Source organism: Pelobates fuscus, chromosome 5 (genome assembly GCF_036172605.1).
Source record: "Pelobates fuscus isolate aPelFus1 chromosome 5, aPelFus1.pri, whole genome shotgun sequence".
Taxonomy (NCBI): domain Eukaryota; kingdom Metazoa; phylum Chordata; class Amphibia; order Anura; family Pelobatidae; genus Pelobates; species Pelobates fuscus.
In genome coordinates this window covers 352,595,780-352,612,729 of record NC_086321.1, presented here as the reverse complement: position 1 = coordinate 352,612,729, position 16,950 = coordinate 352,595,780, and the positions used below count along the sequence as shown (strand labels likewise).

Below are 16,950 nucleotides of genomic sequence, written 5' to 3'. Positions count from 1 at the left end.
CCAGGGCCAGAGTGACATCATATTCCGGCTCCCAGAATGACAGAAGGGAGCGCAAGGGAGCAAGAAGAGCGGAGGACAGCGCTCCCTCACTACCTGGATAGAATATTAGTAGTTTAACACCATGGGGGGGGCGAAGGTAGCCAGCCAACTCTTAGGCCCACCAGGACACAAGGCAAACAAGGCATTTGCCTGGGTGTTTGGGGTGGAGTTTTTTGCCACCCCCCCAGAAAGTGCCGTCCTAGGCAAATGCCTTGTTTGCCTTGTGGTAAATACAGCCCTGTGTATAGCTCATGCCCCTGCAATTTCACTGTTCAGTTCTCTGACATGTAGTACTTAAATCACTCTGTTTATTCAGCCCTAGACACATCCCCCATGGCTGAGACTCACACAGCCTCCCTACATACTTCCTGAATTTTTTTTTCTCATTACCTGCTTTGTTAAAGGACCGGTTAGGTTATTGACCTTCACCTGTAGAGAATAAAAAAAAAAGCAATTGTACTTATCCCTTTCTCCCTCACAGTGCTGGTCTCCTCACTGCCGTTCCATCTTCTTTGTGGGTTATCTCAGCCAATACAGTGTTTTAACTTAAGAAAATACTGGGAGACTAGTGCGCAGAGTAGTGTCTGGGTGACAGCCACTAGAGGCATTCTGCTGAACGGCAGTGTTTTCACTTGTAGGTTTAAAAAGGGGTGATGGGAACATGGCACTGAGAACAACGCATTGAAATTTAGTGGTCTAGGTGCCTATGGTGTTCCCTTAATATCCTACTATAGCCAACAACAGCTTCCTGTGTGTGATTAACGTTCAATTAACAGAGCATCTAAAGTTAAGCAACTGTGCTGTAAGATCCGATTGAAAATTATTATTATTTTTTTTTTTATGGAGGCTGTATGAGTCATAGCCAAAGGAAGTGTGGATAGGGCTGCATAAACAACACAATAGTGATTTAACTCCTAAATGCCAGAGAACTGAGCAGTGAGACTGCAGGGCCATGACATACACAACAAAACGGCTTCATTAAGTTGAGTTTGTTTTGGTGCTTAGATTATATCTTTAAGTATTTTCTGTATGTTAATAGATTGTTAGACTGCTATCTGTTTGCATTTATTGGTATTCTATAAAATTCTAAGGATTGATGGTAATTCTCTCTCATGAGAATTTGTCTCTTACTCCGCATCATTAGTTCTTGATAGTCCATTGTTGAATTGATGGGTAGTCACATGACATTACACTTCTCCTCTGCCACTCTCTTGACCTCTGTGATTGTCCCTTGAGCTCGTGTTTTCAGGGCATCAATGTCCAATTCCGGTATCATGGACATGAATGAATTCTGCTCTTCTTCTTCTTCCTCATCCTCCTGCACCATCTTAGCCAGGTCTTCTGGAAGATCTACGTCACCTCCTACCATCTGTAACTGGGCATCGTCCTTCTCACTCTGAAAGATGAACAAATATGGATTAAAATTCCATTAGGTCTGGATAGGACAACAATTTAGTGTACTCATTAAAAGTGATCTCATTAAAAGTAATCTCGATCTATATTATAGCATGCTAGTCTTGGGTACACTCAACCATGCTTACTTTTTGAAGAGCATAACCATCATCTACATTGAGCTAGCAAGTATAATAGCAAAGAGACTTGTGCATTCGGTTTTAAATGAAATGGGATTTGTCCACACTTAGGGGGATTGGTGGGTCATCCAAATTCCATAACTCTAAAGTGCCATATGAACAAATTAACATATTCCTCCATTGTCCGGCTTGTTTGTTCACGATAAGTGCCATATAAACCTATCGCAAACAAACAAGCTGGACAATGGAGGAATATGTTAATTTGTTTAGTGATTTGGAGTTCCATCCATGGAATCCAAAACAAAGAGATGATTGATGAAAGGAAGAAATAAAAAAAAAAAGATTGATGGGAAGAACCAGTAAATGTTGATTAATATTTACAGATCAAGTGAGAATTGACCAATAGAGGTGAAACAAAGGAGAAACAGGAAAACAAACACCTTTATTTAAATGTTACATATTTGATTTATTACTGCCCCTACCATTTCCTCTGTATTGGTTACTTTTTTCACTTCATCTGTGATCCAAATGCAGAGAAAATGTATCTATTAGTGTACTGCCAAATATATGCGATTTATATTTAACCCCAGACCATCTCATTGAAGTGATCTGGGTTGGCTGTCCCTGTTCCCTTAACCCTGCAATGTAAAACATTGAGATAAAGTTTGAAAGAAACTGCAATGTTTACATTGCTTATTAAACCTGCCTCTAGTGACTGTCTTCAGTTTCCGGGAGTCTGACGCTGGACATCCCCATGCATTGCATAAAGATGTCCAGCTTGTTAAAAAACGCCATAGGGGTCCTTTTGTAGGACAGCATAGCAAGCCCTAACATAAGGAACTGGTTAAATATATAATATTTATATTTTGCAAAACACTGGTTGGCCCATTTGTGCACCCTTTTCTATTCTACTGAATCATTTTCCAAAGTATTTGCGTGGACGAAAAATATCTGAGCTGAAATGCCCTATGGACGATTTTCAGACTACCACCAATTTCTTTTTTTAACTATATTTTTCATCGGTACTCAAGTAGCAAATGTATAGAAAACTAATTTAGAAATATGGTCTCTCCCCATATGTCAATATGTTCTCAATTGGCCTCTAAAGACTGGAGATCGTATCTCTAGAGGATATTGATACTTTAGAGAGAGTTCAGAGAAGGGCTACTAAACTGGTTCATGGATTGCAGGATAAGACTTACCAGGAAAGGTTAAAGGATCTTAACATGTATAGCTTGGAGGAAAGACGAGACAGGGGGGATATGATCGAAACATTTAAATACATAAAGGGATTCAACAAAGTAAAGTACGAGACCATATTTAAAAGAATAAAAACTACCACAACAAGAGGACATAGTCGTATATTAGAGGGGCAAAGGTTTAAAAATAATACCAGGAAGTATTACTTTACTGAGAGGGTAGTGAATGCATGGAATAGCCTTCCAGCTGAAGTGGTAGAGGTTAACACAGTAAAGGAGTTTAAGCATGCGTGGGATAGGCATAAGGCTATCCTAACTATAAGATAAGGTCAGGGACTAATGAAAGTATTTAGAAAATTGGGCAGACTAGATGGGCCGAATGGTTTTTATCTGCTGTCACATTCGTGTTTCTATGTTTCTTTTTTTTTTTTTTTTTTAATTCTTTATTTTTGTAGTGCATAAGATGGTAACATACAGGCACATGGTACCCCAAAGGCAGTCCACATGCATATTGCAAGATAAGAGTACATTGCATAGGAAACATTAGGGTGTGGTAGTACGATGCACTATTTTTTATATATATATGGTCACGTTTAAATCATGCAGGTTATTGTATAGATTGAGATTCTTATGAGACATCAGTCAGGGGTGTATCCTGGTTTTGTGCTGCCCTAGGCAGGACAAAACTCAGGCGCCCCCTCACCCCCCCCCCCCCCCCGCCACCCCCACCCAACCCTTCCCCCGCCTTCTAAATACACACACACTGACAGATACGCATCCATTAGCTAACTGTTAGCTAATGGATGCGTATCTGTCAGTGTGTGTGTGTGAGTGTATGAGTGTGTCTGTGTGTGAGTGTGTCTGTTAGTGAGTGTGTCTGTTAGTGAGTGTGTGAGTGTGTCTGTTAGCTGCTAACAGACACACTCACACACTCACTAACAGACACACTCACACACACTGACATACACACACTAACAGACACACACAGTCAGACACACACACACTCTAACAGACACACTCACACACACACACACTCTAACAGACAAACAGACACACTCACACTCACTAACAGACACACACTAACAGACACACTCACACACACTAACAGACACACTCACACACACTAACAGACACACACAGTCAGACACACTCACACACACTCTCACACTCACTAACAGACACACACACACACACACTAACAGACACACTCACACACACTAACAGACACACACAGTCAGACACACTCACAGACACACACACACTAACAGACACACTCACTCACATTAACTCATTTTTTTTTTATTTACCCCCCCAGCCTCCTTACCTTTGGGAATGCTGGGGGGGTTCTCCCTCTCCCTGGGGTCTAGTGGGGCTGCCGGTCGGGCTGCTGGGCTGGTTGCTGGGCGGGCGGCTGGCGAGGGAGCACTTCCTCTGAGCTGTCTGCTCAGCTCCCTCGCGCGCCGCAGAGTGAGGCTGGGAGGCGGAGCCGGAATATGATGTCATATTCCGGCTCCCAGCCTCACTCTGCGGCGCGCGAGGGAGCTGAGCAGACAGCTCAGAGGAAGTGCTCCCTCGCCAGCCGCCCGCCCAGCAACCACCAGCCCAGCAGCCACCAGCCCAGGATGTCTGTTAGCCGCAAGGCTAACAAGGCATTTGCCCTGGGCGTTTGGGGGCGGCTTTTTTTGCCGCCCCCTGGAAAATGCCGCCCAAGGCAAATGCCTTGTTTGCCTCGCGGCAAATACACCCCTGACATCAGTAAATTATACAGGAATATAGCTGAGCACTAGAATTATAAGTTACATGCAGGTAATATGCTTAGTTTTTAGTTAAGTACATGCTTAGGTACGAGCGATTTAATTTCACCCTTTACGCCCCCTAGCCACCCATGGATGCAGAAGGTAAGGCCCAATGAGTACACTGTTAACCCCTAGCCGCTGATAGCTATACATGAAGACATATAATACAGTAAGGCAGGTAGCATTTCGGTATTTTACACTAGGGAGGGTAAGGACTATTCTGTTCATGCTTAGGACTCTTTGCTTCCTGAAAGTCCTGCTTTCTGTGGATTCAGTGCGTTCTCCCTGTTGCCTGATAGACTGCTCGCGGTGCGGCTGCTGTGGGCTGGCTAGCCGGTGCTGTATGGGGTGCTGTGCGACATCCGATTTTCTGGGCTTGGACCTCGGAGTTTCCAAGGGGTGATGTGGTGCAGAGTGAGGGCTGGTATGCTCTGCTGGTCTGGTGGTTGCAGGCTTGGTGCGTTGCGCCTTTTTTTCCGCCGCTGGTTGTTGATCTCTCTCCTTACCGGAGCTGAGAGCCTGAGGGGAGTTCCACAAGGTAAGTGTCCCAGTAGGGTGCCATATTGCAGGTACATGGCTGGAGTCCATGTGTGGTTGATCCCGCAGTGCTATTGAGCCACGTTGGATGCGGCAGTTGTGGGTTAGGTCTCTCCCGCCGAGATCTTGAAGTTTAGTGTGTGTCCTCCGCCATTTTGAGATCCGGCAGTACAGCAAGGCCTCAGTCCTAATCGTGGCGGTCTGGGTGTCAGGGTTTCTGGGTGAGGACCGGGATCACCCCCCCGGTCCAGGGGGGGGGGGACGGAGCCGGTTCCTCGAGGGCCCAGGCCCCCGGCTGGGTACTGTTCGCGGGATAGCGGGGCGTCGGCCGTCCGCTCCGCTCACCGCTGGATTTCCCTCCCAGGGGACTAAAACTCGGCAAGTTAGCCTCACCCTGGGTCCAGGGCACTACGCCCGTCGAGGGCCGCCGTTGCCGGTCGGATTATTTGGCCCAAACAGCAGGTTAATCGTGGCAAGGCTCAGGTTTTGCTGGAGCCGGTCCGTCTTGCGACCGTCCAGCTCGGCGGTCCGGCCCCGCCCCCGTGTTTCTATGTTTCTAATGACAGGGCAAAGCAGGCAAATCTACCTACAAACGGATCTCCTGTTCCCATCACAGTGCTATTACCTTGTATTTATTTAAATAGTTTAACATCCACAGACCTCGGAGAATGGTGACAACGGTGACAACTATTACAGCGCATATATATGCAGTGCATACTTATGATAAATTATTAATCTGCTTTAGATGCTGTTCTATCTTAAGGTGAACCTGGTATGACCATATACATGACTCTAAAGGATAAAAAAATAAAATAATGAAGACTCACACACACAGCAATTGGCACTGCTAGGGAGTGTTGGAGGGCTGAAGCCCTGGATGTGCGAGTCTTTAGCCCAGGATTTCTATAGTTGGTGGAGGGAGCAGGAGGTTATTAGCCGACTATTGTAAAAAGAAAGATCCGTGGGATATTACATCGCTAGTCTACAAAAAAAAAAGGGATGGGCTGGTGCTCCCCAAGTGGCGCTTGGAAGTAGTTAGGTAGTATGGCGGGATAACATTGAATACTTGGCTATGCTTTCATTGTGCACGCTGAACTAATGAAAGTAGTTGCTTATAGCTTACATCACTATTGGGAGAGGAGCTTGGTTTAAAAATAATATCCGGAAGTATTACTTTACTGAGAGGGTAGTGGATGCATGGAATAGCCTTCCAGCTGAAGTGGTAGAGGTTAACACAGTAAAGGAGATTAAGCATGCGTGGGATAGGCATAAGGCTATCCTAACTATAAGATAAGGCCAGGGACTAATGAAAGTATTTTAAAAAATTGGGCAGACTAGATGGGCCGAATGGTTCTTATCTGCCGTCACATTCTATGTTTCTATGAGCTGAACTAATGAAAGTAGTTGCTTATAGCTTACATCCCTACTGGGGGAGGAGCTGAACTAATGAAAGTAGTTGCTTATAGCTTACATCCCTACTGGGGGAGGAGCTGAACTAATGAAAGTAGTTGCTTATAGCTGACAACACTATTGGGGGAGGAGCTGAACTAATGAAAGTAGTTGCTTATAGCTTACATCCCTACTGGGGGAGGAGCTGAACTAATGAAAGTAGTTGCTTATAGCTGACATCACTATTGGGGGAGGAGCTGAACTAATGAAAGTAGTTGCTTATAGCTTACATCCCTACTGGGGGAGAAGCTGAACTAATGAAAGTAGTTGCTTATAGCTTACATCACTATTGGGGGAGGAGCTGAACTAATGAAAGTAGTTGCTTATAGCTTACATCACTATTGGGGGAGGAGCTGAACTAATGAAAGTAGTTGCTGAGTGGGAGTGTAATATACATTTTGTAAGTCCTATTCACACGGACAGCACACATGATATTACTTAAAGAAACCCATTAATAATTTTTAATGCCGTTAATGCCTGATTTAGTAAGAATAATATTTAGAAATACTGAAAAACTATTTTCTTTTGTAAATTAACACTCCAAGCAGCATAATCACTACAGCCTGGCACGTTCTGACAACTTACTCGAGTCCTGCAAGGCACCCGGGCTGGATCCCCTGCCACCAAGTTTCTCCTTTAGGGAAATCTGGTTAGGTCTTCTGAGCTACGCCTAGCATTGCAGGACCACGCTCACTGGCTGAGGTTCCTCGTAAACAACTATAATAAATGTGCCTCTGGGACCCAGGAAGGCTAGCAAACTTTACTAAAAAAGTTTTAACAAAGTACAATAGGGCAGGCCCGGTGCACGTCTGGCATCATACACCTCTATGTCGCTTGGTGTGTTCATCCCATAATTTGAGCTACCTACTTTAACTATAAGAAAACTAACACAAAATAGATCCATGTACTTGTCCTTATTTTGAAAGTACGTCATTCTCATAGAATAACCAACAAGATTAGATGTTGTAAATCTGATTTTAGAAGGAACGCTTCCCTCTTTTTTTATTTTTTTATTCTTTATTTAGCATTGACATGACTTGGCATGCTCAAAACATTAAATCGTACATATATGAACAATGTGAACATGTGCATTGGTTTGTTGCCATTTGACATAATATTTGAATAACATAGATTACATGTGATATCCCTGGATGGTACAGTTCCATGCCCAGTCATCTGGAGTCAATGTTGATTTTTTATGATAAACAAGTAACAAAAGTAGAGAAATATGCGTATCTCACATCTCTGGCTCTAGACAGAATTTTGGGGTGTATTCTATACTTTTTGATTCCCTTACTCCTGCCTCTATCTAGGGTGATTTGCTTTCCTAGTGGCTAGGTATCACCTCCGTCCCCGGGTCCGTTAATATTTGCTGCATGTTGCTTAGACCATCACAAGGGAACGCTTCCCTCTTTTAAACATAAATGTTTTCAAAACTTGTTATGATGGGCACATGTAGTTTCAATATCAGGTACAGAACACTAAACCATCACATAAAAGTATAGATTTTGAAAAGTAGACATCTCTGGGCAGAATGTATACAAATGCGGGGAAAGCTCTGATTTGTGGTCTACTACATCAGTGAGTACATGTTTCTCCATATAAAGTTTTGTCAGTATTTTTTTTTCCCCCCATATATAATTTTTATTGAAACATCATCAAAATGGTACAGAATTGCAATAAGTTCAGGTTAATTACAACATACATTGTCTTGGTCATGTAATCGTTATCTAACATTTTATGTATTTGTAAACACAACTTGCTTTGTTCTACGTTGACGTCATCAACCGTCATTGGGTTAGATATACCTGAATTTCTAATGTATATTTCGCAACATGTGACATTTCGGGTTTTATCATGAACCTTAGGGGAAGGATGGGGTATGGATACAGAAAGGAAAAGAAGGGTGGGGGGGGGGGGGTATAGGGGGAAGAGGGGTGAGAGCATGAGTTGATACACTACAAATCTTGATAGTTATGCATAGTTTGTACAACAAGTTATTTGCATAATAATGTCTAATCGTTTAACTTTGACACCCGTGCCCTCCGGGTTGTTTTCCATCTTATTTGGATAACCAACTGCCCCATTCCTCTGCATATTTCTCACCCACATCCTTGAAGTCGGTAGGCTATGCTTTCATAAGAGCTAATTATGTCTAATTTATGTGTAACAACTGGTATGGTGTGGGGGATTTGCTTTTCCAGAGTATTGCTATGTTGACTTTTGCTGATGTAAGTATATTTATGATCACCTTCCTGTGGGGGTGTCCCACCAATTCAGGTAGCATATGTAGGAGATATTGTGCTGGTTTGCGCGGTAAGCACACTTGCGTCGTTGTTAGTATTAGTTGCACAGAAAAGAGATTGGGGGCACACCCGAAAGATGCATTATGCAAGAAAGGTGCTGCCGCAGTGACCAAAATTCAAACTAGTTACGGCGCACTCAGACTTGTACAAATTCATAACTAAGAAGGCTACTATAAAACGCCTATCTAAGAGAATAAATATGGGGATTTAGTTCCGCCATATGGCCATATGATGTTAAGCCCACCACTGCTTCAAAGTACCCCAATGTCAGTGGATCCTACGCTAATTACAAAATATGGGAGACAAACTAAATAATACTGGTGCTAAACACAAGCTACAGTGTATTGAATTAATTTCTTTGTAAGAGCAAAGTGAGTATACAATAAAGCGTGATAAAAGCAATTAAAAACAGTGTAACAACTAAACAATTAAAGTGTTGGTGCTTAAATGAGTATTTTGTAGCGTAGGACCCACTGACATTGGGGTACTTTGAAGCAGTGATGGGCTTAACATCAATGTGCAACATTGTTCCTTTCACCTTTTCACACCTCCAGCACAACTCAGATGTTCCTTGGTACATACGAGCCAACCTCTGCGGCACCAAGTACCACCTCATGGCAATTTTGCAGTACGCCTCCCACAGAGTGAGGCTTCTTGATGCTTTTTTTTGTCATCGCCATGGCTTCATGCCACTGTTCTATGGGAAACGTTGTTCCCAATTCCTATTCCCACTGATGCATATAGGATAATTTTGTTTAAGCCTGACCTCCCAGAATGGCATTGTAACAGAGAGATAGGGGCTTTGTTTGTTTAGGTGATAATGCAAGAGTAAGGGTCAATGCTTCTATTTGGGTTTAAGCATGAAGCTGTGTGAGTTTGGTTGCTAGTATATTTTTACCCTTAGGTATAAGAATAGGTCTCTTGGTGCTAGGGAATACTGCAGTTGGAGGGTCGGATATGCTTTTACTCTCTACATTAGGTCTTGTACTGAGTGTACCCCTTTCTCTTTCCAAGTTTTTATAGCCAGATCTGGTGAGGGAGCTGTCAGGGATTCTTTTGGGGAGGCCCGTAGCAGTGCTTCAGTGGCTAGCATGCTCGGGCTCCAAGATACCCAGGAGGAAAGTAAAAATGTTGTGCATTGTAACATGCATGCGCCCGCCGCCCTGGGGATCGTGTTTACCCACAAGGAGTAAGTTATGTCATAGGGGCGCAGACAAGCAGTCAGTATTTTTTTTAACGTGACAGAGCCTAGAAGTGTGTGAATACTCCTGAGTTTGTGGATTATGCTGAGTGTGTAGCTGGGTGGTGTAGGTACAGCATGAGTGGCTGAAGTGTATGGCTTGATAGAGTTGTTCATGTGTGTGTGATATTTACTCATTGAGCGATGTAGAGCAGTTAGTGAATCCCAAGCTGTGTATCTCACCATCCTTCAATCCTAGTACAGCAGCGGGATCAATAACTCATGGTGCTTTACACTGACAGGACTCATACTTTCAGGATTCGAAAATGGCTGCCGTCATAAATTGTGTCCCTTTTACCTTACTGGTATGTCAGGTGAGGATCTAGGGATAGTAATACAATGGGGGGTATTTATCAAAGTGTTCTGTTCTAAAAAAAATGGTCTTAAGTACTAAGATGGAGCAATCACCATGAAAACCTGTGGAACCAACCTGTATAATCCATTAATGACTCCTCCCCTTTTACATTTTGCACCATTTTAAAACAGATGACTTTGATACATCTTCCCTATTAGTGTGTGTCTCTCTCTCATCATCGCCCAGCCCAGCTGATCAATCATAGGAGAATCAATGCTGGTTAGTGTGGCTCCAGTCTTGCAGGGAGCCTTAGCAAGTATGAAGACAAACGCGTGTGTGTGTCTCTTTGTGTCTGTGAGTCTGTGTATCTAAGTGCATATATATTTGTTGCAACCATTATTTTGCGCAACATATGTCGTGGAACAAAACTGAAAAGGAACGCTCCATTAAAAAAGAATTAATAAATAAAGAGCAATTTACTATATATACCCCCAAGGAAAACATGCATGTCATTATTTTTACATATTTTCTTTGAGGGTGATGACGACATAAGTGACAATAGCTGCAGATCTAGAATGTCACCAACATCGCTCATGATAACCTTCAAATCTACTGCTTCATTGAGATGAAGTGGTCTGGGTGACTCGTGGTCCTATAATAAACTGATCATGCCCCTACAGTCTCACTGCTAAATCCTATGCCATTTAGAAGGTATGTCACTTAGTTTATGCTGCTCTATCTACACCTCCTCTGGCTATCACTCAGAAAGCCTCACTTCCTGAAAAAGAATCTATATTTTTATCTTCCTGTATTGCACATTTTTTTTTTGTTTTTTTTATCTAGTGCTCTGTAAATAGTCTGTGAGAGCCTGCATGAGAGTCCTCAAAACTAATTTAACATGCATGTGATGAGTATGTAAATCAGGTGAATATATTAATATGTCGTCCAAGTAGATGATTACAAATGTGTGTATGTACTCACGTAGGACATCATTAATAAATTCTTGAAAAACTGCTGGGGCATTACAAAGACCAAAGGGCATCACAGTATATTCGTAATGACCACTTCTGGTATTGAATGCGGTCTTCCATTCATGATCCTTTTTGATATGTATGAGATTGTAAGCACTCCTAAGGTCCAGTTTAGTAAACACAATGGCATGTTTAAGCCTGTCAAATAGTTCCATGATTAAGGGTATAGGGTACGCATTTTTGACAGTGATTTTATTAAGGCCCCTATAGTCAATACAAGGTCTTAAATCGCCATCTTTCTTGGATACAAAGAAGAAACCAGCCCCTGCCGGAGAAGAGGATCTTCTTATAAATCCCTTTTGTAATGATTCTTTAATATATTCCTCCATAACAAGATTTTCTAGAGGAGACAAAAATCTTTGGGAGGTATAGCACCAGGTAGCAGATTAATAGCACAGTCGTAGGAACTGTGAGGTTGCAACTTTTAGGCCTCCCTTTTATCGAAAACTGACTTAAGAGACATGTACTGAGGAGGTATAACAGTAGACACAGGAGGAATATTAGTAGAATTCAAAGGGGTGATTTTAACAATACAAGACACTTGGCAAGCATCACTCCAAGATACTATTTGTCCTGACTCCCAGTCAATAGTGGGATTATGAGTACGCAACCAAGGATACCCTAACACGAGGTGAGAGGAAGGAGAAGTAATGATCTGAAACTGAATGGTTTCTGAGTGTAACACCCCTGTAGACATATGCAACGGTTCAGTTTCATGTGTGATAACTGGGGAGCATAATGGTCTACCATCTATGGCCTCAACGGCCAAGGGTGTCTTCTTCTCTCTAGTGGGTATGTTATTTTCCTTAACAAAACCGGAATCAACCAGGGCTAGTATATTCCCTGCTATGCAGTTTTTTCAAAGTGCAGGGAAACAGGGAGAAGCAATTTATTAAGAGGCAAATGTGAGGACTCTGATGTCACACCCAAGGCCTGTCCCCTATACGGTCTTAGGTGCGATAGTTTTCTGGATGCACGGGACATTCTTGTCTCATATGGCCCTTCCTATCACAATAAAGGCAAAGTCCCTCCTTTCTCCTATATAGTTTTTCGGCATCAGTAAGTTTAGCAACCCCTAACTGCATGGGTTCTTCCTCTGATCTTTTAGATCCCTCAGGAGTTTCAGCTCTAGGTGAATTAAAGGAAACAAAGCGTCTATTTCTAGACTTGGTATATAGCCTGTCACAAATCCTGTTATCTATATCGATGAGATAGTCGATAAGGTCCTCTAAGGGTACAGGAAGATCCTTAGCTGCTACCTCATCCAATATAGTTTCAGATAGGCCTTCCATGAACGCAGTAGTAAGCCCATTGTTAGTCCAATCTACCTGTGAAGCAAGGGTACAGAACTGAATAGCATAATCAGCTATGGACTTAGATCCTTGCTTAATTCTCATTCTTTGACCTTTTAGTTGTGTCAAATGTTCTACGAAAAGCCGTGAGGAAGCTATTGAAATCATGTACCATAGGTCCATTAGCCTCCCAAATAGGATTTGCCCATTCAAGTGCTTTATAAGTAAGCTGGTGCATAAGAAAACCCACCTTAGATCTATCAGTGGGAAATGAACGTGGATACATCTCAAAGTGGAATTCCACTTGATAAAGGAATCCCCTGTCTTAGCATCCCCTCCATACCTAGGTGGAGGGGTTAGATGTGCTGAAGCATTAGGCATATTAGCTGTGTCTGGTACAGGGGTTACAGGAGGCGCTGGTACAGGTACCGGAGCTGTTCTAGATAAAAGAGTCTGGATGGCTTGAGCGGTCACTGCCCGCCTGTCTGATATTGTCGTTGGATGAGCCGCACGCGGCTCGTGCAGATGCAGGACCACGCGCGGCGAGAACAGAGGACCCCAGCCAGCCCCTGGAGAGGGTAAGTACCGCTACACTGTGCCTTTACATATATACACACAGTGACTGTGATGTATGTTGAGTGTTACTCTGTCTGGACTGTAGTTGCTTGGCTGTTCTGTACTGTGTATCTGTGAGTGTGTATGTGACTGTGTTGCATTATGTCTATATGTCTATTTTTTTGTATGAGTGTAAGACTGTGCTATAATATATATGTTTATGTCTGTGTGCATTTCTCACTGTGCTGCACTGTGTGTGTCTGTCTTCAGGGTTTTCTGTGTGTGCGCAGAGGGATGGGTGGCTTGTGGCGGTCCACAAACACAGGTTATCCCAGGGAACCATTGATTTTAAAGATGGCACTGAAATGAATAATCATATATTTATAGAAAAGTAATGAATACATTATTAATAATAATACACCAAGCTTGGTCTTAATCCTTACCTGTGGTAGTCTGTACTTGTCCCTCATATGCATCCTGACCGTTGCCCGCTCTGCCTTCTTTTGTGCAAAGACATGATCTCTCTCAATCCTGCGTACACACATTTATGTTATTGCGCTACACAAACACAAGGCTCAACCTTAGTAATTTATATACAGCAATTTTACTATGACATACAAAAATAAACATTGTCTTTTACACAAACCTAGAGAGATATTAAACGAAATGTGGATTTGGAAATGTGCATTTTATTGGAGTCTATTTTGAATATAAAAATAGTCTCAAAGAGTTGAGGGTTCCTAAAATTGTGGTGTGATTTATGAATACACGCACGGTGGCGTGACTAACATGGTCGCAGGGATCGCAGTCGCGACTTAGCTAGTCATTCCAGGTGGCCCAGCCGCCACTGCGACCCCTGCGACTCTAGGCCACCTTCAGGGCCAGTGCACTGCCGCACCGGCCCAGGGCGCTCAGTCCCAGGGTGGTCAGCAATAGGGGAGAGCTGTGCTGTGCAGCTCCTCTCCTGCTGCTGTGTGCATAGCGCGGCATAGCCATGGTTTGACAGGAAATGCTCACTGAGAGAGCACTTCCTTTCTGATCTGTGGCCCCGCGGTAGTGACCAGGTACAGGAGGGGAGGGAGAGACACATGCAGGGGAACTGGGGGTACAGACAATGTGACACATGGAGTGGCTGGGATGTAGGGGGAAATGGTACAATTGGAGGAGCAATGGGACACACAGAGGGGCTTGGGTGGTGATGGGACACAAGGAGGGGCTTGGGGGGATTGAGATATCTGGGGGGGAAGGGGAGAAGGAAAGGGAGACATGCAGGTGGATGATGTGAGACACTTGTGGCGAATGAGACACATGAAGGGACTTGGGGGAAATAAGACACAATAGAGGCTAGGGGGGAATGAGACACATGGAGTGGCTTGGGGGGAGGGAATGAGACACATGGAGGGACTGGGTGGGAGGAAATCAGACACTTGGGGGGATGAGACATATGTAAGGTCTGGGGGAAGGAATGAGACATATGGAGGGGCTTAGGGCAGGGAATGAGACACATGTAGGGGTTGGGAGGGGAAATAAGACACATGGAGGGACTTGGGGGGAGGAATTAGATACATGGAGTGGCTGGGTGGGAGGAAATGAGACACATGGAGGTGTTGTGAGGCAGGAATGAGACACATTGAGGGGCTTAGGGGAGGGAATGAGACACATGTAGGGGCTGGGAGGGGAAATTAGACTTATGGAAGGGTGGGTAGGGGGGAATAAGACACATGGAGGGGCTGGGTGGGATGAGTCACATGGATGGGCTGGGGAGGAGGGAATGAGACACATGGGGAGTCCCAGGGCAATTATCGCACCTGGGCCTGGTGGTTTCTAGCTACGACTCACAGGGATGTATTTAACACAAGGCAAACAAGGCATTTTCCTAGGGCGGCACTTTCAGGGGGGTGGCGCAAAAAAATGCCACCCCAAGCTACCAGACAAATGCCTTGCTTGCCTTGTGTTCTGGGGCTGTCCACCTTACTGTGAGTGAGTGTAGCTGTCAGTGTGTGTCTGTGAGTGAGTGAAAGTGTGTGTGTCTTTCAGTGAGAATGGGTGTGCCTGTGAGTGTGTGTCAGTGTGTGTATGTCATTTTATGTGTATCTGAGAATGTGTGCCTGTCAGTGAGTGGGTGTGTCAGTGTGTGTCTGTCAGTGAAAGTGTGTGTTTGTTAAACAGTGTGTGCTTATGACTGTATGTGTGTGCCAATGACTGTATCTGTCAGTGAGTGTATATCAGTGCATGTATCAATGAGGGCATATGTCTGTCAGTCAAAAAATAGGCCTTTGCACGAATTGGGGGGTCAAATTTAGATTTTGGGGGTGCCCGAATTTATTTGTGCCTAGGGCAGCACAAATCCAAAATACACCACTGACGACTCATGTGTACATGCACAAACAAATATATAACAGATGTCAAACATTTTGACAATGTATAAAAATGGCATAGCTATTTTGCACATAAACATACACCAAATAAACATGTAAATATTTTAAGATCCTGTATACCATAGAGTGATGCCACACTTTAAATCGAGGGGTGTGTCATGCCTTGTGCAGCATCAGGACTTAGCTGTCGTGATTGATGGGAGTTGCACGCCTGGGCAGCAATCATAATTCCTAGCTGCCATCATTAATTTAACAGACTAAGAGTAGTAGTAACTGTGATTTGCACCTACTGCCCAAAAAATGTAAATCAAGTAGCTCGTAACATGTAGGTCCAGTTACTGCATTAAGAAAAATAGAACTGGAGCATTTGTGAGAATGTGCGTGTTTGTGTGTGCATGTGTGTTTGTGCGTGTGGTGATTTTGTGTATATGTGTCTGTGTATATGTTGATACTCAGCTGGAATCGCAAGTAACAATCTCTGGTACTCCAGCTGCCTTGGAACGAATTCAATAAATCTTTTTTTATTTTATTTTAAATGTCATATAATTCAGAAAATATAATTGTATGTAATCATGACGTCCTCATCGGGGGAAATTAAAGCCTACTGGAAATATTCATAAAACACCTGACATCCAGTCTCATCACTCTGAAATCCCTCAAAGGAATTATTTTCACTTCATTGTTTTGCGTCCTTTGTATGCATACTGTCTTTAGTTACTGTCACACAAATAATATCTATCTGCACACATCTAGTAATTTTTTCGTGTTTGTGTATGCATGTTACAGTAAATGGCACTCACTTCTCCTCCACCAGCTGTCTCTGATACTCTTCAAACTCTTCTCTTGTCATGCCCTTGGATTGTGCCGTCTCTTTTCCGTCCGGAGCCTCTTGTGTCTCTGTTTCCCCACTAAGGTTGTTTCCCAAATTCTTCATGGAGTTTCCCATCATGTACTTTAGCATGAATGCCATGATTAAGATATGTAACGCTGGCTGCCCTGTGTCCGCAGTTTATTCACTCACCCTTTGGATATTGGTTTATGGCTCTCACAGCTCAGAACATCCTAAAGAAATTACCTTTCTTCTGTGATCCAAAAGAAATGCAACTTGCATGCTTTGTCCGAAAACAACAACAGACCCACTACCCTAATCATGGACTAATTCTTCCTCCCAGTATTCTTGCTACTCCTTTCTCTCGTCAAGGTGTACAAGGTGAACTTGTCCTGCGGATAGCCTTAAACAGCTTAAAGCATTATGTATTAGGGAGGTGGAGTCGATTGTATCCTCTTCCACCCAGACTAGG

At 43.4% G+C, this 16,950-nt stretch overlaps 1 protein-coding gene across 1 annotated transcript; it reads right to left on the bottom strand.

Moving 5' to 3' along the window:
• Positions 1 to 285: 285 nt before the first annotated feature.
• LOC134610355 (complexin-4-like) lies at positions 286 to 16,863 on the bottom strand. The gene is made up of 3 exons (XM_063453310.1): positions 16,450 to 16,863; positions 13,715 to 13,802; positions 286 to 1,435 (listed from the first exon to the last, which is right to left on the bottom strand). The coding sequence occupies exons 1-3, from the start codon at positions 16,617 to 16,619 to the stop codon at positions 1,217 to 1,219; spliced, it is 477 nt and encodes a 158-aa protein (XP_063309380.1). The 5' UTR covers positions 16,620 to 16,863; the 3' UTR covers positions 286 to 1,216.
• Positions 16,864 to 16,950: the final 87 nt, after the last annotated feature.